This window comes from Podarcis filfolensis (assembly GCF_964270895.1).
Source record: "Podarcis filfolensis genome assembly, chromosome: 12".
Classification (NCBI taxonomy): Eukaryota; Metazoa; Chordata; class Lepidosauria; order Squamata; family Lacertidae; genus Podarcis; species Podarcis filfolensis.
Window position 1 is genome coordinate 37,688,782 of NC_139614.1, and position 26,960 is coordinate 37,715,741.

A 26,960-nucleotide genomic window follows, 5' to 3' on the forward strand; every position below is an offset into this window, starting at 1 on the left:
AAATAATGCGATTATTATGAAAATTAAACTTGGCAGCCTCTTTTATGAAGTAATAATCTCCATCTGAAGTGGAAATTTATCCTGGTGGAAAATGGCAAGAAGGCTGAGAAGCAGCTGAGTTTTTTTTTTTAAAAAAATTGCAAGTAAGAAAAAAAATGCACAAAAATATTAAATTCTAATATGCTGAAGTTATGCCAAAAGACGATTCCTTTGATGGGCTGTTTGGGCCCCTCCAGACATCCTTCTTATTGCATTTTTGTGATGATTTGTGCTCATGATGCTGTTGGGGCATTTAAGTATGATCCTGCTTGCAATACCCTTTGCACCTGCAAAAATTTGGGGCAGCCATTCATCTTCATTTCCAGTCAGTGCATAGACACGGTGACCTTTTATATGACAAATGTTCCAGTATATTTTTAGCCTGTTGCATGGTAGCCCCTCTAGAGAGCAATGATGTAGTAGCAGTGGGGAAGCACTGCAGAACAAACTAAAGCAGTATAAATCTACCATGAATGCCCCATTAGTATGTCAATAACATGTTGCAGAACATGCTCGCAATATAACACAACAGCTTGGAGCCTGGAGCAGCCAAACCCTTCTAGATGGTCCTGTTCTCCTTTGCCTGCCTTATTTCCCCTCCTGCCATTGGATTATTTTGCTCTGAAATCACAGAGGGGTGAGGTTACTTATGGCTTAGCTCTTGTAGTACTGCTGGAGAGCTGTGCAGCCTGTGGCCAGGGAGCTATGTGTTTGGGAGAGTCACTGGAGGCCTCTTAGAATTTTATGCCTGAAGTCCTGGAACAAAATTTGGTAACCATAATGGACTATTCCAGTACATTGCCATGCTGTAGGAAGAAGCCACGCAGAATCCCTGTTATCTTTTTGCAGTGAAGGAACTGATTAATGATAGCGTGAAATCACGGAATAGAATCTGTGATCTCTGTTTGTTCTGGTTTCAGAAGTTTCATTTGATTGGTTTGAATAAATCAAACAGGATCGTTGGTGTCACCCATGTACATCTAAAGCACATGGCTTCTTCAAAAGAATCCAAGTTTGGGAATTGTAGCTCTGTGAGGGGTAAATGGCAGTTCCCAGGACTGGTGGCGGGGGGTTCTTTTTTGGGTGGGTGGAGAGTATTCTGCAACATGTTATTGACATAATCATAATGCATTAGTGGTGGATTTACACAGGACTGTCTTTACCTAGTTCTCTCCCATCCCTGTATTATCACTTCAACAACCCTGTGAGGTAGGTTAGGCTGAGAGAACGTGACTAGGCCAGCCAGTGAGCTTTATGACTGAGTGGGGATTTGAACCTCCACCTTCCAGGTCCAGCACTCTGGCCACTAAACCTCGCTGGCTCTCTGGGTTGTTTGGGATGCCTCTACCAATCAGTGGAGAAGACTACCGTGTGCGTGTGCGTGTGTGTGTGTGTGTGTAGGAGAATTTCTAACAGACTGCATGGGAAGCTCTATTATGCAGCAGCTCCAGGTGTGCATATATGGAGAATCCAAGGGATGCTCACAGTCTTGCTTCCTAGGACTTCTGTGCAGATCTGACAGTAAAGCAGTTTGGGTTGTATCCAATGGCAGACTCAGCGTGGACCCACTGAAATTAATGAACATGACTAACTTAGCTGCATTCATGCTAGGTGGTCTACTCCGAGTAGGGCTTAGTTGGATACATGCTTGCATGCTGAAAAGGCTACTAAGGATGGCACCTGAATGCTCAGTTACTTTTACTGCTATTTTAATGAAAAGGAAAGATGTGAATTCATTTGTATATTTTGGTCACGCGTCCTCAGAAGGATCTGCCTTGATCACACGAGCTCAGGTTCTACAGTGCTGACTTCTGACACATTTCCTGGCCCTCATATGGGTTCCGTTCTGGGGGAATGTTGTGAAACAGAATTCCTTGCTCTTTCTCTCTCTCTTGCTCTGAGTGTCTCCACATTTTTGCTTCTTCCCTTTATGAGCTGCAGCGAGAGAGTTCTTTGATGCTGCTTCCTTTCAACTCCCTTATATATGTGTGTGTGTGTGTGTGTGTGTGTGTGTGTGTGTGTGTAGAGAGAGAGAGAGAAGGCCCCTTTCTTTAATTAGCGGTTCACAAATTTAGCTGCTGTTAGAAAAGGAGAGAACAGTGACAGGGAAGAGACAAATCCAAAGCACCACATCTCAGAGAAACAGTTTAATTTGGTGCATCTGGCAGAAAAGCATCACTGGCGTCTTCAAGGTGTATAATCATTAGCTTCTGTTACTTACCAGGTAGTTAAAATGGGCTGGATATAGGAAGGCAGATGCTGTTATCTAGAGACATTTGCTATTTCCACCCCACTTCTTAGTCGCTCAAAATAAAACTGCGCTTGGGGAAAAAAATAAAAATAAAAAGGTATTTTGAAATGGCCATTTCTCCCTCAATTAAGTTTAATTGCCTTAAATAAGTGCACTGTCATCTTCTCCACTCCCCTTCTGTTCTTTGTAACTTCATTTCTTGAGTTTCACATCTGCAACTTTTTCAGATCATCAACAGCATGTTTTTTTCTGGAAAAATATAACATGAGGGTTTTGAAACCGGCAACCTAAGCAACACATCTCTTCCCCTCTGTGTACAGTCAGTCAGTTTGTCCATCTGCTGTTTTTTTGCACTGTGCGGATGCATCCTAGTCTAGTGTTTGAATGCAGGATGGGCTATAATGAGGGGTGGAAATTGAATCCAATGCTTTCAGTGTCAGTAGGAAGAGGAAGCAGCTACTTATGGGTGCTGCAGAAACCCATCTCCGAAACAACATCTGGGACAGACAGCCCTTCCAAGAGAACCACAAAAAGGCAGGCGAAACATCCTGGCAAAACAAACAACTGCTGACAAAATACCCCCATCCAACAAAAGCATATTGAGATATCCCACCAAAATATATTCAACAGGGAAAATACCACACGTCTGCACAACTTTGGCAAAGACTTCAGCCGACGGCTGCTAGCCAGCCAGCAACAAATTTGTATACCAACCAGCAGGTGGCGCAAAGAGGCTCCAGTCGCTGCTTCTGGTCTCTTTGGCATCAACAAACTGGAAGCATCAACAAGATCCCAACTGCTAGTGTGGCCGGCAAACATCCTCTTCTAGGAGCGATTTCAAACAAGAAGGGCGAATCTGTTGTTTAGTCATTTAGTCGTGTCCGACTTTTCGTGACCCCATGGACCAGAGCACGCCAGGCACTCCTGTTTTCCACTGCCTCCCACAGTTTGGTCAAACTCATGCTGGTAGCTTCAAGAACACTGTCCAACCATCTCGTCCTCTGTCGTCCCCTTCTCCTTGTGCCCTCCATCTTTCCCAACATCAGGGTCTTTTCCAGGGAGTCTTCTCTTCTCATGAGGTGGCCAAAGTATTGGAGCCTCAGCTTCAGGATCTGTCCTTCCAGTGAGCACTCAGGGCTGATTTCCTTAAGAATGGAGAGTTTTGATCTTCTTGCAGTCCATGGGACTCTCAAGAGTCTCCTCCAGCACCAGAATTCAGAAGCATCATAATTCAAAAGCAATCTACTTGTTTGTAATTTCAGTGGGTAGGGCTTGCACCAGAGGGTTTGCTAAGCACTCAAGCAGCTCTTCGGTCTTCACAAGGAAAGTGATAAGAGAATTGCAGATTTGGAAGGTACCATGAGGGCTATCCAGTCCAACCTCCTGTAATGCAGGGACCTTTCACCCAACATGAGGCTCAAACCCATGCCCCCGAGATTAAGAGCCTCATGCTCTACCAATGGAGCTATTACTAGTCTTTCCCAACCAGAAGACCTCTGGGCTCCCAGTGTTACTTGAGCTCAGGGCCCTTAGTTCCTTATTTTCTGAGGGTGGCCGGGGAAGAGGCATAAATAAGCACCGTTTGTCAGTTCACATAGCACAGCAGTTAAGCATTTGTCGCAGGCCCACCCAACATGCTATTTGGGCTCCTTCACAGAGGTGCACCTCTGGGTTCCTAAAAACAAGATGGAGCCTCCACCTTTGCTTTTCTCTACAACCCAAATGCTACAAAATAGCACACGCATTTTCAGGTCCTCCTGAGCTCTTAAAGCAAGGGGAGGGGGCAGGAACAAAACATTGGCTGGTGGTGAAGCCAGATGCAGACATAAGGAGATAAGAAGACCCTGCTGGGTCAGGTCAATGGCCCATGTAGTTCTTCATCCTGTTCTCATAGCAGCCAGCCAGATGCCTGTGGAAAACCCACAAGCAGGAACCCACAAGTACTCTCCCCTTCTGTGGTTTCTAGCAACTGGTATTCAGAAACATTACTGCCTCCAACTTGCTTAACCACCAGCCGATTTTCTATCTTTTACTGCATTAAGCAATGTCTAGCATCTGCTATTTTCTGGTCCACTAGCATGTGCTGACTGTCTTGTGAAGGTAAGCATTCATCTTTCATAGAAGTCCTGATGATGAATGGCAGTTACGTAATAGCAGAGCTTGATCCTCTCTTCTTTGTCCTTCGTGCATGCGTGCCTTTGAAAACCTTATTTGCTATGTGTTCTATTACAGAGGGGAAATATTATTCCCTTAAGTTGATCCTTCCCTCCCCCCCCCCCCGGAAGTTCTTTCGTTCTTTACTGCTTAATAAAAATGAAATGTGCTGGAGCCCATAGCTGTTGTCCTTTGAGTCATCTTAGGTTGGGAATGAAAAACATCTCATTTGGGATGATAGCGAATGTTAAAGAATCAGTGAAAGATTAGTGTTGACCAATTGTTTGAGTCACCTAGTTCAGTAGAAGAAATTAACACATCAGTTAGCGTCATGACTATTTTTGTCTGGTTTCTTGCTTTAGGTGGATGTTCCCTTTGTGATGATGGTAAAGGTAAAAAGGTAAAGGTAAAGGACTTCTGGATGGTTAAGTCCAGTTGAATTTGACTATGGGGTTGTGGCGCTCATCTTACTTTCAGGCCGAGGGAGCTGGTGTTTGGCCACAGACAGCTTTCAAGGTCATGTGGCCAGCATGACTAAAACAGCTTCTGGCACAATGGAAGCCAGAGAACACAGAAATGCTGTTTACCTTCCCACTGCAGCGGTACCTATTTATCTACTTGCACTGGCATGCTTTTGAACTGCTAGGTTGGCAGAAGCTGGGACAGAGCACTGGGAGCTCACCCCATCACATGGATTTGAACTGCCAACCTTACGTTCAGCAAGCCCAAGAGGCTTGGTGGTTGATGGAAAGATTTTGTTCATCCCTTGAAGCAGAAAGATGGGGGGGGGGGCGGAATCCGGCTCAGACAAAAGGAAAGACACCTTCCCACAGTGCAGAGTTAAACTGTAGAACTCACCACAGCAAGTTGCCACAATGGGTGCAAATGGGGAACATCTAGTATAAATATTGGTGAATTTGTACATTTTGCTACTCCTATTGAGTAGCTAAACAAACTCATTCGCTTTCACTTTTGTTGACACCAGCATCCAATTCACAAGAATTTCTGATTTTGAGAATTGGATGCTGGTGTCAACAAAAGTGAAAGCGAATGAGTTTGTTTAGCTACTCAATAGGAGTAGCAAAATGTACAAATTCACCAATATTTATACTAGATGTTCCCCATTTGCACCCATTGTGGCAACTTGCTGTGGTGAGTTCTACAGTTTAACTCTGCACTGTGGGAAGGTGTCTTTCCTTTTGTCTGAAAAGCCAGGAAAACCTAGGGTTCTTCTTTCCTGGCGCTGAACACATTTGCTCATCTGCTATTCCTGTCTTCTCGCCTCCCGCTCAGCTTTTAATATCTTTCCGAGATAAGTTTTAAAAACTTCAGCCAGTAGGTGTCTCCATTTCCCTGATCTCCGATCATCTCCGCCTAGTTTCGTTATTAATCCATTCATTAATATCATTAAATATATATACAGTATAGATAAAGATACCGAACCTAATATCCTTTCGGGGCAGGCATTCACACCCAGCCCTGCCCTCCAGGCCTCTCTTATCACCTTTAAACAAGTGCAAGGATAAGCAATGCATCCCACCCGATCTGGGCTGCCTCCCTCCCAGCCGCTGGGCCCGACCCGAGGAGGCGGCGGAGGGTCCCTGCAAAGGCGGCCTCTGCAGGCGCCCGGCGGGCCCGCCTCTCCCGGGGAGCGCCCGCGCTCTGCACCCGCCCCATCCCCGCTGGCGCCCTGCCCACCGCCTCGCAACCTGGTGATTGACGCGCGACGCGGCCACCCGGAGCTGCGAAGACGTCCTGAGCGCACCTATGAGCAGGGCCGCATCCCAAAGGGGGCTGGCCGTGGGCGCAGCAGTCGGGAGAGCGCAGCCGCCTCCTTCAGGCAGGCAGGCAGGCAGGCGGGGCTGCTGCTGCTGCGGAGCCGGGGAAGCCGAGCGCCCCAGTCGGCGGGCGCCTGCTGGAGGGGAAGCATCTCCCGGCCCCTCCCTGCTGCGCGTCTCTCCCTCGCCCCGCCTCCCGCTCGCCGGGCGCCTCGGGCGGGGATGGCAGCCGCGCGGACCGAGCGCGCGATGGAGGCGCCGCGGCGGCCGCACCTGGAGGAGGAGGACGCCGCCTCGTAGGCAGCGCTGCCCGGATCCCGCCCTGCCTGCCAGCGCTGCCAGCGGCGGACGGGGGAAGAAGGCAGACGTAAGCAGGCTAACTATAGCATCTCCCCGGAGCCGGGAGGGAGGCAACCTGGGCGAGAGGCGGGCAGCCTGCGCCATTCCCGGGCGAGGAGCGGCGTCGCTACAGGTGACTCGGGTTCTGCACAACATCCCACCCCGCGCTCGGACATGGGGCTGCCTTGGCGTCTCCTCCTGCTCCTGCTCCTGGCTCACCTGGGCTCGGCCGCCGAGGGCAGCCCGGGGCAGGCGGCGCCTGGCAAAGGGAAAGCGAAGCAGGCGGTTTACCTCGGCGCCAAGAGCGCGCCGGCGGCTCCTCCCTGGAGCGGTTCCCCGGAGAAGAGCCCCGTCTTGGCCCAGAGGCTGTCCCCGGAGGTGCCCGCCAAGGTGGCCTCGTTCCTCCACACGGGCGACCCTCGGGAGCTGAGGCACGCCAACTGCTCCGGGAGGTACGAGCTGGCTCCCCCCTGGGCCGGGAAGTCCCGCCTGGCCGCCTCGCCCCCGTCGCTGCACGGCGCCCTCGACACGCTCCTGCACGCCACCAACTTCCTCAACACCATCCTGCAGAGCAACCGGAGCCGCGAGCAGAACTTGCAGGAGGACCTGGAGTGGTACCAGATCCTCATCAAGAGCCTGCTGGAAGGGGACCCCAACATCTCCCGGGCGGCCATCACCTTCAACCTGGAGCCCTGGTCCTCGGCCCCGCAGGTCTTCCTCCAGGCCATCCGGCAGGACAGCCACATCCTCCTGCAGGACTTGTCTTCCGGGGCTCACCACCTGGCCAACGCCTCCAGTGAGACCGAGTGGTTCCACGCCTGGAAGCGCAAGGGGAGGCCCCACCAGCACCGCAAGGGCTTGAGTCCTCCCGGTGCCAAGGCTTTGGAGGGCAGCCTGAAGAGGAGGGATGGGCACCCGGTGGCCTCCGAGAGGAGCCACATCAAGTGGTCCTCCCCCTACCTGGAGTGTGAGAATGGGAATTACAAGCCGGCCTGGCTGGTCACCCTCTCTGCAGCTTTTTATGGGCTTCAGCCGAACCTCCTTCCTGAATTCAGGTAGGAGACCTGAAGTTTGATGAGTCTCTTGGTTCTTTTTTTGTAGCAAAATGTGCACAAGGGATTCTTTGCTTTTAAGAAGCCAAAGCTTTGTGAGTGGTGAGCGAGAATATACTTGCATAGAACATTGGAATCCCTCTAGCTCCTTGCACAGACTTCCCAAATAATGTTAGTTAAGCCCTTTAACTTCAGCACAGTCTGAGAAGTTAGTCTCCACACTGAATTCAGTGGAGTTTCCTCCCATGTAAGCTTGCATGAGATTGCAGCTTTTTGTTTTGTTTTGCATCCTATAAAACTGGAATGCTGTTCTCCAACCTGGTAGGAAAGTTAGAGATGTTTTATTTCTATTTAAAAGAGATAAAGATATTTGTAGCATGAGTAGGGCCGTAGGAACATCTGTTTGCAGCCCAGTCCTATGTGTATTTATTCAGAAGTAAGTCCCTCTGTGTTCAGGCACCCTTATTTCCAATTTCATAGCACCAGGACCTTAATATAAAGCAACAGCTGCAAGAAGGAAACCCATAAGGGTTTTTTCTTTTTTCTTTTTCAAAACCATCTGGGTTGAGATTAGCATGCCTCATCTAAAAGGAGGCAGAATTCTGTGAAAAGGTTTCCTTTAGCCATTTGACTTGAGAGCTAAAGTGTGTGTGGGGGGGGGGGTGTGGTGGAGAGGGAATCACATTCCTGATGAGATGGAAAGGCCCCTTGTGAAAACTTCCAGCTCCAGTGAGACTGCAAAGTTGGTAGTTTGGTACTGTTGCTAGGATCAACAGAACACCGTGACTTTGTTCCAGCTAAAGTAAGTTATGCCTAACTATGATCTAAAGCAATGGGGTTTTTAAATTAATCTGAACTAGTTTACACGACTGGTTTCAATAGGACAGACAGTGCAAACCTGCACAGGTTTACTCGAAAGCCAGCCCTGCTGTGGCCGATGCATCTATTAAGTGTGTTTGGAATTTCAGCCTCCTTTGGGGCTACCTTCTGCAGGATTGGACCCTATTAAATACTTCAACCCACTGGACAATATAGCCCACCCCACCCCCGTTCCCAGTTATTGTCACCTTACTTAATCTGGGTGTGTGTGTCTTAACAGTTGCAGATCTCTTTCAGCATTAGTGTGTATGTGCATAATAAAAATAGTTTCTTGTACCTACCACATTATAGCAGTAGAGCAATAGAACCGGAGGCAGAGCGGCAAATGATGGATTCAGCTGTAATAGTTACAGATCATGCACAGTTATCCTTATGTACGCAGCAGTGCTAATGATAGACCTTTTCCAGTCTGAGGAGTGTGTGCACATCACACATTTAAAGCACATCCCCCCCTCCCCAAAGAATCCTGGGGATCCTTCACAGGTAGTTTACCCTTCAGAGTGGTAGTTCCTAAGCACCCTTAAACAAACTTCAGTTCTCAAGATTTTTTTGCAGAAAAAACATATTCCAAAGCCTTAGACTGCTGAGACAGTTCAGCTATGGGAAGTAACTTGCTGCTCTTGGTATATGAATGGGAGAATTTGGACTAGAAGTGTTTGTTTGTGCTTGAGCTGGGATCTGGCATCCCTGGTTCTCCATCTGTTTCGGGTCCATTCCTTGTTCCTTCATCCACATTTCTGTCTGCTTGTTGGTCCAGTGCTTTTCAGGCTCTCCTGCTAGATGAGTGTTTCAGTTGCACAGTGTCTGGTTGAGCCAAGTAACGGTTACTTTGAGAAAATGTGTGCAGTTTCCTTTGGTTACCAAAGCAGGTGTCTGGGTTGATTTTTTGGGGGGAGGTAGTATACTAATTGATTCCTGCTTTCTGCCACTTCTGATTTGAGAAGAAGCTTGTAAGCCCAGAGAACATAACAGAGAAAGATTTGCTTAAATAATTTATTGTTGGCAGCATTAACACACACACACACACACACACACACACACACACACACACAGTGCAACTCAAGGCCAATTCAAACGATGGTTTCCTGCATTTTTACTCTGAGAACTATTGAAACAAATACTATTTTTTTTTAAAAAAAGGCTGAAGGTGGACTTTTCAAATTGCTGTGCATTGTTAGACTGAATTGTCATTTAAAAAAATATATGTAGAAGCACATTACAAAATCAAGCACTTCCTGATGGATGTCCTAAGAATTATATTTTTTTATTAAGTGCTGCTGGCAAGCTTTGGTTGTACGGTATCATAGCCACCCTGGGAATCCACCCTTGGTTTTCTGTCTGCCTTTGGTAGTAGTGTTGTGGAATTCCTTTTGTAAAGCGACCTTTTGAAAATGAATAAATAAGACTGGTGACTATATCTTTGACTTCACTGACAGGCCATTGGACTCTCTAGGGGGGTACGGTTCCAACACTTCAAACAATGTGCTAGCCTTTCCCCCTTGTCCATTGAGGCTGCTCCTTGTCTGTCTCCTTCTAATCTGGGTTAACCCACATCTCCCTCTAGCTACTAAATGCCCTTTTGGTTGACTCCCCAAGTAAACTAGGGACTCCCTTGGCTTATTCCACTGAGGTTCCTGTCTGGTTATGCAATTGGCTGGTGGGAATCTGGGATTGCCAGAGTACTTGACCAACCTCTGAGCTTCCCAGTTGGATTAGAAAGGAAATAAGCCCAGCTGTAAAGCTGATTTGTGTTTGTGTGTGTGTGTGTGAGAGAGAGAGAGAGAGAGAGAGGTGAGTGGAGGGGTGTTCGCTTGAGTTTTTCCAGACAATCAGAAGTCAACTGGGTCAGTCTCAATGGTAACAAAGGAACAGGTTTCCAAGAAACTGGCTGCAGCTCTTTAAAATCTCTTCCAGTGGCGTAGCGTGGGTTGTCAGCACCCGGGGCAAGGCAAGTAATTTGCGCCCCCTAACCTGTGGATTTGCGCCCCCTAAGCCTACCCCCCAGATGTTGCGCCCGGTGTGGCCGGCCCCCCCTGCACCCCCCACGCTACGCCACTGATCTCTTCCAATAAGTGCAACCTTTATTCACACAAGAATACTCTGCTTGGAACATGCACTGTTGCAGTTCATGTTAGCTTCCCTCTGTGCTGTGAAGCATCATGTTTCATTATCTAAAGTTAAAACTAACTTGTAAGAAAATTGCTCCTGGTCAATGGGGCGACACTGTTGCAGAATTTAATGATATTATTACATGCCATCCAGCCTAACCCTGGACAGAAAAGGGCCCAGGTCTTGGTTACAGGTGATACTTACCACATAAAATGTCCAGTAGAGGTCATCATGGTAGCAGTTAAACTATACTTTCCTACCTACAAAGACTAATGCTGGTCATTGCACACGTATTTAACATATATCTTCCACAAACCTGCAAAGGTTAGGTTGCTACAATAGTACCATGACACTTTTTGTACCTACTGCCAGTAAATATAAATAATAAATAAATTTTTATTTATACCCCGCCCTCCCCAGCCAGAGCCGGGCTCAGGGTGGCGAACACCAGTAAAACTACAATTAAAAACATAATAGGGGGAAAAACAATTTAAAATACAGGTTAAAAATACAATTTAAAATTCAGCCTCATTTTAATAATAGCCCATAGATCACAACCATAAGGGGAGGGAAACATAAGGGTCAGACTGAGTCCAAACCAAAGGCCAGGCAGAACAGCTCTGTCTTGCAGGCCTGCGGAAAGATGTCAAGTCCTGCAGCTGTTTCCCCTCTTGCATTTATCCCACTCAGGTGTACTGGAGGGATAGTCATGTTGGCATGCAGCCAACGAAACGGGGGCAATTGGCAGGACCCCGGCTGGTGTGCCGGGCGATCTCCAGTCCTTGGTGCAGCATGAATCTGCGACCTGAGCTTCAGAAGCTAGGGCACACTATTCAGCAGAGTAAATGCTGTGCAACAGAAGTAGCAGGAGAGGCTGTGTGAGCGTATTTACAAGCAGTTTATTCAGCGTACATCAGGACAAAAGGAAACATGTCTGATCTCCTTCGTGTCCAAAGCAAACAGCATAAGCAAAAGCTATGCACAAACGGAAGTTCCCAGCAAGCTGTGCTGGAGTGTAAACAGGCATGTGACACACAACAATCATGCCTATTCCTTAAGGTGGAGTGGAACATCCCAACAAGTCATAGGTTTAAGTCGGTTTTTGCCTCATGGGAAAGTTGGCATTCAGGAGATCTTTTCCACCTCCATTCACAACCACCAACTTAGATGGCTGTAAAAAGGGATTAGACAAATTTGTGGAGGAAAAAGGCTCTCTATGGAAGCTATGTGCTGCCTCCAGGACCAGAGACACCATGCCACTGAATGCCAGTTGCTGGGGAACATCAGGAGAAAGTTGTTGCCTTTATCCCCTACTTTTAGATATTCCATAAGCATACGGTTTGCCGTTGTGGAAAACAGGATGCTGGACTAAGTAAGCCATTGGTCTGATTCAGCAAGGCCCTTCTTAGGTTCGCCTTATCACATCACATCTGTGCTGAATATTTTCATACCATGTTATAGCCAGTGTGCTGCAGTGGTTAAGAGCGGCAGATTCGTAATCTGGGGAACCGGGTTCGCGTCTCCGTTCCTCCACATGCAGCTGCTGGGTGACCTTGGGCTAGTCACACTTCTTTGAAGTCTCTCAGCCCCACTTACTCACAGAGTGTTTGTTGTGGGGGAGGGAAGGGAAAGGAGAATGTTAGCTGCTTTGAGACTCCTTTGGGTAGCGGGATATCAAATCCAAACTCTTCTTCTTTCTATGAACCTGGGCCTTGTAATGGACTAGATCCCTTTTTTGGGGGGAGGGGGGAGGTGTTGCTCATGCCGCCCCCCCAGAGCCAGCCCTGCAGCACTTTGCAAGGTTGGGATCTGATCAGAGTCTTTGCAAAGGAGCTCAGGGAGGGCAGCATGAGAAGGACGCAACAACCATGCACTGTTCGATTCCAGCTCCTTGAGGGTGAGGCTGGATCGGAGGGTCCATGACGTCCTGCTCAAAATTAGCCAGGGGGCAGGTGCATCTTGCTACTGGCATGGATCCAGTTGCAACTACGTGTGTTCTTCCTTCTTGCACTGGGACAAGTAAATTGTAAGATCAAGCTATAGGCAAGCAATGTAGCTGAGATAATAATTGCAGAATTGTTGCGTTGGAAGGCACTGTGAGGGTCGTTTAGTCCAACCCCCTAGCGAATAGACATTCCGTTGTGGTGACCGCAAGCTAGATTCAAGATTTGGCGCCTAGCTTATATACCGAAGTTTCTAACGCTGTTTTCACGCAGCCCTCCCCGGGTGGCTTTGCAAGGCTAGAATCTTGTCAGATCCCAGCTTCCCAGAAGCTAATTCACCTGACTTCAGTGGCTCTATGAAATTTTAAACAAGGTGTGGTTTAAAAAAAAAAAAAAGCATGAACATTTGTGTAAGGAAAAACATGGAGTTTACGTGAGCCTTTTGTGTCATAGGCCCAGTCCTATGGAACTCTCTCCCAATAGAGGTTCAGCAGGCATTTTCTGTGCCAACTTTTAAACGCCTCCACCATGGTTTACACGTCTTCGTTATTTACTTGGTATGCTTTTGTTGCATAGCTTTTTGTTTTCTGTTTTCAACTGCTTTCTGTGATACAGTGGAATATAAATTGTTTTCTAAATAAATTTTATTTAGTTGCTGCCTCACGTACAGGAAGGCCAAGAAGCACTAGGAGTTCTCCAATCCACAGCCTAATATCTCCTCACACCTATGGAGTTATTCCATGGGCATTATTCCATGCCAGTCCTTCTCAGAGTAGACCCAATGAAGCTAATGGGCAGGGTTAACTTATTTTTGATTAGGACTTAGTTGAATACACACCCATATTTCTAGTTGAGGCAATACCTGCATGCTTTATTGGAGAGTTGAACCACTTATCTGGTTGCCTGTTTAGTGACTGGAGGGACAGAACTGCCCGGAGAATGATGTTTGGCTGTACTTGATTTGATTCAATATAATATTTCTAAACTGCTTTTCCAGCAACCAAGCTGAGCTCAAGGTGGCTTTCTACAATAGCAAAGAATTAACAAATAAAAACAGCACTTCCTAGTACAAAAGAAACATGCAACTAAGGTACAATGAATGGATCAAAGCAACACAAAACAGCAAAATCACGAAATTCTTGTTCTAAGCACCTTTTCCATGTGTGTGTTAGCAAATCATACAACTGAAACATAATTTTCATTTAAATCCATTCACAATCTGAAATGTTTAAAAAAAAAGTGGGAAAAATTATACCTGTGTCATTATATCATTACGATTAATCACCACACATGCCTCTCAAAATAGGCTTTTAAATTTCCCTTTCTCTGTGTCATTGAGTGATAATGAGGCTTTTAAAAATTCCAAACTCCTCTTGTTGAGTCCCTTAAGAGTAAAAGGATGAAATATTCATCTTTCTCTCCTTAAAATGCTGCACTGAGTCTTCCCCCAGCAAAATGCCTCTTGTGAGCCATCTGTTAGGGACATATTAATGTTCTGGTTTGCCTGCTCCTTCCCATTTCACCGCTTGGAATGAGAGAAATAACCTTTCAGTACATTTTCTCACCAGACAAGCCTTCAACATTTGATATCCTTTCCAGCTTATCTTGGGGCTGCAACACTCAAAGCAAAATGTGCTACACATTATTTTTTTTTAAAGGACAGGCATTCTTCCCATTTAGGAAATGGATTGTAAAGGCTGTATTTATTTCATATTCTTCAAATGTTCCTATTTTCTAGAACCAGCCCTTGGTAAATTGCTGTCTCTCCTTTATCCCTAGATTTATTTATTTATTGCTTTTTGAGGATGCCTTGTTTTAAACTGGATGTGGGGAACCTTTGGCCCTCCAACTGGTGCTAAACTATAACTCCCACCTGATGGGAGTTGTAGTTCTGCAACATCTGGAGAGCCAACGGTTCCTCAAACCAGTTTTGAACATTTGTTCCTCACCCCCGCTTCTGATCTCTGCAAATTAATACTGCGATCCTATGCATGTCTGTTCAGAAGCAACTCCTTTAAATTCAGTGGGGCACATTCCCAGGTAAGTGAGAATAAGTGTGCTCACCATCTCTGAATAGGGGAAGGATGTTTAATTCCCTCTGTTTGTAATGTTCAGGCAGTGAGTGCATTAGTTGCTGGAGCTCACAGGAGCTGATGTTGGTACCTGTCTATCTTGGGAAGCCATGGAGGAACGCGCCTTTGTGGGTGAAGTCAAGCTGTTGGCAGTTTGCAGCGCTTGCTGTGGCTGTAGAGACCGATGTGGGAGAGACAAGTTTTATTGCAGCTGGGGCAGATGAAGGCATCCAGTTGTGCTGCTGCAGATGCACCATGGCATTTCCCCCCTCTCCGCTCTCCTCACAGCGGTCATTCCTCCTCTGGTTGCTGATATGGACTTGACTGACTGTCTCCATGCGCTGCGGTTGCCCGCAAGGGATTCCCACATGGCAATGTGGGATGTTGTTAGTCTTCATGTAACGTTTGCAGACATCTTTGTAGCACAGAGTTGGTCTGCCAACGGGCCTGGTGCTTGAAGCCCGCTCCCTTTCGACCACATCCTTGGGGATCCTGCCATCTTCCATTCTGTGGATACGACCAATCCAGCATAGATATCGCTGAGACAGGGCTCGGAGAGCACATATTTGTTTGGAATTCTGTCCTGCCATGTGGTGCTGTGGGTTAAACCACAGAGCCTAGGACTCACCGATCAGAAGGTCGGCGGTTCGAATCCCCGCGACGGGGTGAGCTCCCGTTACTCGGTCCCTGCTCCTGCCAACCTAGCAGTTCGAAAGCACGTCAGAGTGCAAGTAGATAAATAGGTACCACTCCGGCGGGACGGTAAACAGCGTTTCCGTGTGCTGCTCTGGTTCGCCAGAAGTGGCTTAGTCATGCTGGCCACAGGACCCGGAAGTTGTACGCCGGCTTCCTCGGCCAGTAAAGCAAGATGAACCCCGCAACCCCAGAGTCGGCCACGACTGGACCTAATGGTCAGGGGTCCCTTTACCTTTACCTGCCATGTAATACCTCAAATCTTCCTGACTCATCACATGTGGAAGACGTCGAGCTTCTGATGGTTGCAGGTTGCCCACGACTCACTTCTGTAAAGCAGCGTACTCAAGACACAGGCCCGGGTTATAGTTCAGCAACCTCTGGAGGTCTTTTGAGCTAGATGGACCCAGTGGTCTTCCTAAGCTCCTGCAATGATTCAGGGGGGTTATTTTTTGGTGCAGAGTGGGGAGAATCAGACTCCTTCTCTGTCCTCCCTTCCTTCTAAACATTGCGTTTTTGCATATAGAAAGCTTCATCCTGTGCTGTGTTTCCTCTGCTGGCAGAATTCAGCCAAGCAGTAATTGAAGCGAGAAAAGACTATTTAACGAGCTCTTTTGATTAAATTACCGGGAACTCCCCAGATATGCCGTGATCTATGCCGTATATCTGAAGGCGCATTAGAAACTGCCATAATCTCATTGACAAGATAGATTTCAGATCTGACTCTTGCAAACTGCTCCAAATGGTCCAGAGGGATTTCCCTCTGCAGGTGGATCTAATTCATATGCCCACATTGCTGTGCCCAGTTTTCTGATTAAATTTATTTTTAGTGAAGGCTGCTGTCCTCTTCAAAATGCACGCCGGAGGAAAAAAAATATGGTGGTAGTACATCTGCTCAGTTCTGGGAGAGAAAGCTCCCCGCATTTATGAAAGATGAACCGTAGGGAGGGGACGTGTGTTCATTACATAGAATCATAGAATTGTAGAGCTGGTAGGGACCACAAGTGTCATCTAGTCCAGCCCCCTGCAGTGCATGGATATTTTGCCCTAACATGGGGCTGAAACCCAAAATCCTGAGATTAATAGTCTCTACCGACTGAGCTATCCCATCCATAATGTCTTAATGCAGATGTGGACCAGATCATAGTGTGTTGCATGGGAAAACATGTGCCGATTGGCGTTCGGATTTCTGCACTCTCTTTCTCAAATGTTTAATATTTTTATTTAGATCCCACCTTTCCTCCAGTGAATTTGAGGTGGTGTATTTGGTTCTCCCCCTTCTCGTTTTATCCACAAAACAACCCTGTGAGGTAGCTTAGGCTGTAAGAGAGTGTGTATGGCTGGTCCAAGGTCACACAGTGGCTGAATGGGGATTTGAACCCTAGTTGTCCACATCTCAGCCCAGCAAGTCCCCAACCTTTACTTACATAACCACTGATTTGCACATACAGGGCTGTTTCTGAAGCACACAACCACTTTACTTGGGACAGGAGAAATCCCTGCTTCTTATTGGTAGAGAGAAAGCCGTGTGTCATAATTTACATGGCGTGGGTATGTAATTTTTCTGCTTGTGTTCTTCTGCACGGCAGTATATGCTATACCTCTGAATTAAATCATAGTTCTCCTTCATCTTGCACCATACTCTTAAGAGGATCTTTGTTTCTACGATACAATAAAACAAATGTTTCAAATTTCTTATGGCATCCAAAACAACTGTTTAAAACACCCATAAATAAATAAATAAAACCAATAAGCAAAAACAAACCCCAAACCAGATTAAAGTACATGCCAGCATTCTGCATATGTCAGTAGGCTTGCCTAAACAAAAAAATGTTTTTAACAGGCACTTAAAAGAATTTCTTCTCATGCTGTGGTAGAAGGAAGTGCATACCTTCCAGATGCCCTGTGAAAAACAGGACATCCTGTTTCTTTGTGCAATATCTCGGTGGCCATTTTTGGTGCTGTGATCTTGTGTGCTCTCGCCCCGAGAAAGTGCTTTTTTTTGGGGGGGGGGCTTGGCAAGAGCGAGGCTGGCTATGTGTCTCGCCCAGGAGCACACCCTGGAAGACATGTGTCCCAGTTTTGCATTGGAAATACGGTGGTACCTTGGGTTAAGAACTTAATTCGTTCTGGAGGTCCATTCTTAACCTGAAACTGTCCTTAACCTGAGGTACCACTTTAGCTAATGGGGCTTCCTGTTGCCGGCGCACTGCTGCTGCGCAATTTCTGTTCTCATCCTGAAGCAAAGTTCTTAACCCAAGGTACTATTTCTGGGTTAGCGGAGTCTGTAACCTGAAGCGTCTGTAACCCGGGTTACCACTGTAGTTGGATGGTATGGAAGTGAGGGACAAGGAAAACTCTGATCCTAAGATGGTTGGATGGCGCCATGTATGCCTCTTTCCCGCAACTTGTACAACCAAGCTGGTGCCAAATGTATTGCTTTCCTTTCCTTTCGATCACATCAGTGTGGCTGAGAGGGGTTTTTTGTTGTCTGGGCAGCTCAGGACCCCCATACACACTGCCCAGGTTTGCACCCCAAGGAGGCCACTTTGGTGCTGCTATCACAGCGGTTTGACTTCACCCCTGGAGGCATGCTCCATTGAGTTTAGGTGGCCTAATTCTAACCGTGGATACCTAAAAGTAGGTCTCATTGGCTCCAGTGAGATTTCTTCCTAGTAAAGTGTTAGTAAACTTGCAGCACTGGGTGCTGTGAGATGAGGGCCCCAACTTCCCTTTGAGTGCCTTTTCAATCAAAGAGCGACTCCTGACATTTATAGACTTCCTCCCCTGTCATGGTTGTAGAGGGGTTAGCTGTGTGAGTCTTTTGCAGCAAACACAGCAAGAAATCCTCTTAAGGACAAATAGATTAATTCTGGCAGGAGCTTTCGTGGTTTAGACCTGGATGCATGAAGTGTTTGTCTCAGTGGGTTGACATATATACATACAGGCACATGGATAAAGAGAGAGACAGTGTGAATAGCGAGGCCAAATGAAATGTAAGCACTCTAGCCTGTATGACATATCTGTGCAAAGCTCAAATGTGCACAAGATAAGCATGGCGGCCATACACAACAGCCGTAATTGGAGGTAACACAATCTTCCTAGCTCTGCTGAGCAACGTTATTGTATTGCCAAGCAGCCAATTACTGCTGTTGTGCTTCTAGCTGAATCTAGCTGTTCTAGATGGAATCTACAGCAAGGAGAAAGATGATTTTCTACTGAGAGATTTTTGCATTCTGCAAGTGTTTCATGCCCTCCAACCATCAGTGTGGCATAGTCCCCTGGCTGGTGTAGTGGTTAGAGTGCTGGACTAGGACCTGGAAGACCAGGGTTCGAATCCCCACTTCAGCCACAAAGCTCACTGGGTTACCTTGAGCCAATTGCTCACTCTCAGCTTAAACTACCTCATGCAGACCTTCCAAGTGTTGCTATTTTCCAAGAACAGTCCTGGCTTTACAGAAGCTGTCCCGGTTTCGGATTTAATCCCATAATGTCCCTCTTTTCCTTAGGACGTCCCTATTTTCATCGGAGAAATGTTGAAAGGTATGCCTCATGGGGTTGTTGTGAGTATAAAATGTGGAGGAGATGCATGTCATATATAAATAATGTAATATAAAAAATAACTAATAATACGATAGGTCAGTGGTTCCCAAACTTATTTTCCCTCACAGATGACTTGAAAATTGCTGAGGGTCTCGGTGGACCTCTTAATGATTGTTCTGCCTGTTGTAGCAATTGTGATGCGCTGTGCTACATGCTAAACTATTTTTAATTGTATTTTTATTGCTTCTTTTATTTCTTATATTGTATTCCATAGCGTTGCAAGTTGCATGCTACAGATTTTAGATTGCAGTGCAATAAAATACAATATAAGGAGCAAAAAAGGAAATAAAGCAATATAATATAATTAGAAATCAGAATGAACATTTAATGTGCACATGCTGCGGACCACATGAATGAAGCTTGCAGACCACTAGTGGCCCATGGACCACAGTCTGGGAGTCTTTGAATCCCACACCACCTAATATTAACGTCCATGTTTTAACAACTGCTGAAGGAACAAAGGGAACTGCCTTATGCTGCGTCAGACCATTGGTATATTTTGCTCAATATTGCCTACACTGACTGGCAGTGTCTTTCCAGGGTTTTAGGCAGGAGTCTCTCCCAGCCCTACCTGGAGACCCAGGGATTGAACCTGGGACCTTCTGCCTCCAAGGGGGCTGCACTGCCCCTGAGCTATGGCACTTCCCCCTGTGTTTCATTTAGCACCTGCTCCTCTGTCTCACCTTTCTCCCAAACGATGCTACCTGCCCTGCAACACGGGGTTTGTAATAACAGGCTTGTCTTTCTGGCCTCTTGTATGGATTGCTCTGATTTAATGAATTTGATTTGCTCTGGACACTTGAACTTGCTATAGTTTATTCTCAGCCTGGGATAGCTCAGTTGGTAGAGCCCCAGACTCTTAATCTCAGGGCCATGGGTTCAAGCCCCACGTTGGGCAAAAGATACGTGCATTGCAGGGGGTTGGACTGCATGACCCTTGTGGTCCCTTTCAACTCAGAATTCTACGATTCTGTGATCAGTGTGCATAGCTGCAACATATCTGTTGATGGGCTTTCAAACTACTAAGTTTGTAGTACTTCATGCTAGCATTGTAAATAATAAAAACAATGATGATGATAGACATTGGGGAGCTAGCTTTCTGTGGGCAAAATGTGCTATACGAATGTCAGATGGTCTTCAATTACCTTCGTTGGTTCGTTTTGAATACCGAATTCTGAAAAGCGCCACTGCCAGTCTCAGTGAATATCAGGCTGATCTAATGCTGCTGACAAGCCAAATTGTACTTATCGTGCATTTAACGTCTTATGTCCTGATCAAACATCTGGACAGCACAGTTAATACGGCGCCTGCTTAGTAGGTTAATAGATAATTCATTTTTAGGTTTTTAATTCTATTTGGTCATGGAGGTTTCAAGATAAGCTGTGATGCATTATTATTATTATTTCTTCTCTCGAAAGTAAAAAAAGAATAACAGTGCAAGGTAAAAATCTCAATACAAACTCAAATAAATCCACTACCCATCCTGGGCAAACTGCATCCAACACTAAATATTTTCCTATTTCACCTCCTTTGGCTACTTCTGCCCACTGTGTTTTACATCCAGTTTTCTGTTGAATACCCAGCCTCCTTCATGTACTAAAGTGGTACCCCTCTGTTTGTTTCTGATGCTACTGTCTCTCTACCTTGTTCCTGATCCTCCCTCTCTAATTTAAGCTCCTCAATTCCCACCTCCTTTAAATACACTGAAGGAAGTAATCGTCAAATATGTGAACAGGCTTTTTTGGCCGTGTATGCGTTACTGGCTTAAAACGCAGTGAGGTTGTTTTTTTCTTTTGGCTGCGTTTCAAAACTGTGTTTGTACATGGTTGTACGGATCAGCACGGTTTTCTGTGTATCTTAAGCTGCCTGCTGTATGTCCACATCAGGAAGGAGGGATGTATTCAGCCAATGAGCAGGTCTCGATTGGGATCAAAACTGGTTTGGTGCAGTATTTCACAAGAAACAACAGGGTGGATGTGGATTGGGGTTATTGTCATGTGCACACGGCTTCCCAACCCAGTGGTGGGGAGAGCACTAGATGTAGAGTAAATGGGAGTGTGTAGACAGCCTTACTCTGCTGCTTCAGAAGCCTAGGGATTGATCAAATCGGCTTCATTTACAGGAGAATAGGAGAAATATGCTCTTACTAATTTGACAATGGAGTCAATTACCTAGAGCAGGGGTAGCCAACATGGTGCCGTCCAGTTGATGTTGTACTATAGTTCCCATCAGCCATAGCAAAGATGGCCAGTGGTCAGGTATGGTGAGAGTTGTATCCCAGTTGGAGAGCCCCATGTTGGCTATCCCTGACCTAGAGGGGTGCCCGGCCCTTCCTTACTGGAGGTTTTCAGCCACCTGCCATCAATGCTCTACTGATGGATTTCCAGCATTGAGCCAGGGGGTTTAGTGGCCCACTTCCAGGAGTCACCTGGAGCAGCTGAAATTCTCCACACCTGTTCCTCAGATTTGCCATCATTTCTTGGCTCCTGGTCCTGTGCCTTCACAGTTGCAACTTGAACTGCAGATATTACCATGAGAAGCCTCAAATCATTCTTGATATCTTTATTTATTAAATTTGTAAATCCCAGGTTCACAACAGGAAAAATACAAAACCAGGACATAAAATATTTAATAAAACAAAAAAAACCACCAATAACCCCCCTCTTCATCTCATGGCAGTTCACAAGAATATAATAAATGAAATTCCACCTAACTGCATGAAAATGTCCCTGGTCTTCCTGACCTTAGAAATGTGGAATTTGTGGGTTATGTTATGTTTAAGCCCTGTAGTGTCCTCCATTTCTGGGCCAAAGAAATTCTTGTTGCAGCCAGCATCCATGTCAAAAGTTCCTTAGTTTGGTAAAATTGTTGTTGGATCATCCCACAAGTTCAAAAGGGCAGCCTGTGGGGAGGCTGGGATGGGGCATTTAACTTTTTTTAAATATTTCTCCGAAAACATTAGTCCGAAATTCAGATGCCAGAAGTACCTGAGTTGTATTCAAGGGCAGCCCTGTATTGAGCAGGGAGTTATGAAAGCATGAGTCAGCATTGAAAAATCCTCTCTATTCAAGAAGGGATGAGTCTACACAATAAACACAGAAGATAAAAAGCACTTCTGGCCCCCACAGCAAACCTGTTTATTGAAAAGCAGGTCAAGCAGGACTCTTAGGCTCTGTACCTGTAGTTGGTTAAGTAATTCTAAGCCTTCCGATTCAATCAAGAACATTCTGCAAAGGGAGCCAATTCCACAAATGGCTCATAAATCTAATTGACTAATATTGGATTGCATCCAGTGTTTGTCATACGCAGAGTAGGTATGCCCACTGAAATCAATGGGCACGAGAAGTCCTGTGGATAGCTCAGTTGGTAAAGCATGAGATTCGTAATCTCAGGGTTGTGGGTTTGAGCCCCACATTGGGCAAAAGATTCCTACATTGCAGGGGGTTGTACTAGATCACCCCCGTGGTCCCTTCCAACTCTACAGTTCTATGATTCTATGACTAACCAAAGTCCATTGATTTCAATGGGTCTGTTCAGAGGAGATCTTAGCTGAATACAACTCCTATTAGAGTACTGTGAAAATTGTGAAATCTGCTTGATGCAATTCTTTATGTGATACTGGCAGCTATTGACAATGGCGGAAACAAAACGAATGGCTCTCTTCCAGCTTAACATCTCATGTCGAGCAACACATGAGCTGATGATGATTCAGAGAAGGCTTAAGAGTCGACTGGGAGCTTGTTGTGATGTTGTTTTCAGACTGTAATGGAGAGACTGAATAGGTTAGGCCGGGGCAACATCTGTGGGATGGGTAGGAGTACACAAGCTTTTGAAATGAAGAATTGCACAAAACATAAAGCATTTACAGCTATCCACTAATGTGTAACAGCCCACTAAAAAGGTATCCTTTTTACTCATGGTACTAATAACCAGAGCAAGTTTGGCACTCGTTATCGGAACCAACTTAGTGAGATGATTGGTGTGTATGGATTTAACAGTGCTTAGCTGAATTTTTTTTAGGTGCTATTTTGTTAATGTTGTTAACATCGCTTTATAGAAATGCTATATTGATTTGTTAATCATATAATATGACCTATGCTGTAAATTTCTTGTTTAGCTTATATTCTGGTTGCTGTTTTGTTACTAGTGTTTTATAGATTGCAGTTGTTTTATTCATGCTTTGTTAATTATATTATATGATTTATGCTGTATTTATGATGTTCTGCTGTTATTTACTGTTTGTTAGTATCCTAGAAATACAGTACATCAAATCAAATAACTATAGCTTTTCATAAATGCAATTAAGATTCAGCACTACATTCCCGCCATTTTTAACAGTGAAAGGAAAATGGTGTGTTGAATCTATGTGAATTAATGGCATTTCTTCTTCTTCTTCCAGGGGTGTTGTGAAAGTGGACATAAACTTACAAAAAGTGGACATTGACCAATGTTCAAATGAGGGCTGGTTTTCAGGAACTCACACATGCCACTTAAATAGCTCCGAGGTAAGGAAACGTACCTTAATCTCAATGAATGATGTATTCTACCATGTTTCGCTTTGATTTCCACATTGCAAGTCTTGACCTTATTTTCCTGCTTTTTAAATGGGAATAAGCTTCCCACACAAGATGGACCGTACAAGCTTTCAGTGGCAGCGAACTGTAGAACAAGGTAACTTTGTGGTTGGCAACTGCTGTTCCTTCACCCAAGCCCAAGGCTCTTGTAATAAATGGGCTGAACTTTCTATTTTGGGCATATATCTAGTAATCACTTTTAAATGCATGCGCACAAATATATGTGCATGCACACGCACCCACCCACATGATTCATGTATAGCCAGACCTGTTGTCCTTTATTTCAGTGCTAAACATACAAGGAAATGCACATAAAAAACCCCAACAACACATGTAGGAAAATAATAGCTTGGTTTGAATGTAACGCTAAGCCAAACTATGGCTTAGTGAGAACAAGCAAGTGCGCTGGTACACATTGGGAAAATTGTGGCTACTTTGCTCCTCGCATACTCTTGCTGATGCTTTTGTATTGTTTTAAGCAAACCTCGTAATTGAGGTTTGTTCTTGGCTTACTGCTTATGGTTTGTTGGGGGAGACAAACCATGAGCTCAGATTTGCATGTAATGCTGAGACAAACCATGGTTTAGCTCCTGGTAGCAGTGCGTTTAGTTGCGTGATTATATACATATTTGATCAGAACTAAGCCCTACTGAATTCAATGAGATTTTCTCCCCTGGGGCCAACATGGTACCTCCAGATGTCGATGGACTGCCACCTCCATCATCCCTGACCATTTACTACCAGGCGTGGGCTGCTGGGAGATGTATTTAGACAACATCTGGGGTGGTACCTTGTTGCCTGCTCCTGATCTACGGGATTCTAACCACGTGCCTGGGTTGGACCTTGAATGTAGTAGGCATGTATTTAAGTTACAACTTTGGGTGCATGACTTGTTTTCAGGAGTATGCTTGTAGTGTGTGGCCTGATTCTGCTTACTTGGAAGTAGACATTGTGTTCAAGAGTACTCCCCTCCTGAGCAAGAGTGTAGTGTACTCAGTGGTATTCAGCCTATTTGGACTGGTAGGGCGGAAGACAGGGAGATCGACAGTAGGTGGCGCTAGAGCCAGTGACAGGCAGAGCCAACAAATTCTAGTGTTGTCCCCGTCCTCCTCCCTACCGGGTTCTACAACGGCAACACTGAGAGTGACAAGGACGAAGCTGACAGCCAGAGCCACCCCCTGAACTTGCTGTTAAGTAAGAAGGCAGGGAAGTGAGGGCTGGCTGAGGGCGGACTGAGGGCCTCATTTGCTCAAATGGATCAACCGCCACTGGGAGTACCGTATTTTTCGCTCCATAAGATGAACTTTCTTCCTCCTAAAAAGTAAGGGGAAATGTCTGTGCGTATTATGGAGCAAATGTGTGGTCGATCGCTGGCTCCCTTTCCAGTCCCGCCCAGGCCTCCAATGTTGAATGTTCTGCAGATGGAGGCTGTTTGTTTCCCCAGCGACATGTGACTGGCTGATTAGATTATCTGTCTTGAAACTGTAGAAATGGTTTCCTTTCCTTTCTTAAAGAAGCTGCAGAACTGTGAGCTGGACCCCATAAAAACAGGATTTTCCCCCTTTGCAAAGGAAGCTGCACAACTTTGAGCTGATCCTCAAAAAAACAGGGCTCCCTTTCCTCCTCTAAAAACTAGGTGCGTCTAATGGTCAGGTGCGTCTTATGGAGCATAAATACGGTATTTCAGCTGTAGAAAAGAAAGACCAGGAGGGAGGTGTCCATAATGTAGCAGAATGAAGAAAGAACAGCAAGGCAAATTCTGTGGGGAAGGTCTTTAGCATCTGCTTTGCACCAGAAGGTCCCAGGTTCAATCCCTAGCATCTCCAGGTAGGGCTGGGAGGGACCCTTCCTGAAATCCTGGAGAGATTCTCCCAGTGTAGTCAATCCTGTGCTATCAAGCCAACTCAGTATAAGGCAGCTTCCTATGCTCTTTGACCCTGATCAGTCACTTATCAACCATTTGTTGTAACTCTTTGCTTTTGGCTAGCTGCACATGAAGGAGTTTGGGTTCGCGTAAGGATCAGCATCTTTCAGAGACTTCCAAAATCCTGCCTCCTATTTTGGTTTTAAGAAAAACAACAACTAAGCAAAAGCCTGTTACTTGTGAACGATCTGAATGCTATAAATAGCTGTAATTATCTTCCGCATATAGCCTGAGTGATGGAGAACATAAGAAACACAATTAATTATAGCAGAAACAAATCAACCCTCATATTTTTTTTATTTTTTAAGTTGACAATACGGTAGTACCTCGGGTTACATATGCTTCAAGTTACAGACCCCGCTAATCCAGAAATAGTGCTTCAGGTTAAGAACTTTGCTTCAGGATGAGAACAGAAATCGTGCTCCGGCAGCGCGGCGGCAGCGGGAGGCCCCATTAGCTAAAGTGGTGCTTCAGGTTAAGAACAGTTCCAGGTTAAGTATGGACCTCCGGAACGAATTAAGTACTTAACCTGAGGTACCACTGTACTGTCATCCTGGTCATGGCCACCAGAGACCCCGTTTGCCCTTCTCATCCTGCATATTTGTAAATATAGTGAATATTGCAAAAAATAAATAAATCCATACGTCTCTAGTGATTTACACCTTCAAAAGAAGTCAGAATCTAGGTGACATTGTCCAGTACTCAACCCAGTGGTGGGGGCCCAGGGCCCTCCAGACCCAATACATTTTATAGTGGTCTCCTTTTTTAGGGGGTATGGGAAGAGTGATTTGTATACAATTAAGGGGAGTCAGGCAGTTGGAGCTTGTGAGTCTTACTAAGTCCTTCCAAGCTTTTCCTCCGTACTTGGATTGTTGCCATTCCCAAGGGCATTCCCAATGGTGACAATATTATTATTATTATTATTATTATTATTATTATTATTATTATTAATTTTCATTTATTATTAAATTTGTATACCTTCATCCAAATATCACAGGGTGGTTCACAACATAAAAATACAAAATGGGAACACAAAAGACACAATAAAACGAAAACAAACCAATAACCCCTCTCTCCCCACAAACACATTTAAAAGACCATAGAATAGTCAATTCCTTTCACGAGCTGCAGAAAAGGGTTTCTTTTGAATTTCTCATTTCCCTAGAGTTGACCTCTATCAGGGGATGCCTTTGCCAGGGGAAAAGATAAGAGGTGGCGAACTTTAAAAATGCGATGCCAAAATGAAATCCTTCTCCTGGAGCTGACATTTAGATTTGGGCCTGGAATTCCATTCGGGAGCATCTGAAGAGTGAATCTGCTGTTGGCTCTTAATTGTTTTGCGTGCAGAATAAATTCCAGTGCAGGTCTGCTGCTTGAGTTGTTTTTAGATCTCAGGAGCATGAAGGAAAGCATGACAGGATGTAAGAAAGCAGGAGATCATGAATGATGCATAAGGATGTCTGCAGTTCCTGAGCATTTCACCCTTAAAACTAGAACTCAGCTTTGTTTATTTCTCCGGGCCAAGCTAGACTGCAGCTGCCTTTTTTTTT

The 26,960-nt window shown here is 45.5% G+C and overlaps 1 protein-coding gene across 1 annotated transcript in view; it reads left to right on the forward strand.

Annotated features, from left to right (window-relative positions):
- Positions 1–6,259: 6,259 nt before the first annotated feature.
- Positions 6,260–26,960, forward strand: part of GPR158 (G protein-coupled receptor 158) — a 118,090-nt gene continuing 97,389 nt past the window's right edge. The window contains exons 1-2 of the mRNA XM_083579296.1: positions 6,260–7,616; positions 23,312–23,417. Coding sequence (XP_083435422.1) covers positions 6,736–7,616; positions 23,312–23,417 — 987 coding nt within the window. The 5' untranslated portion in view covers positions 6,260–6,735. The remainder of the gene's footprint in view (positions 7,617–23,311; positions 23,418–26,960) is intronic.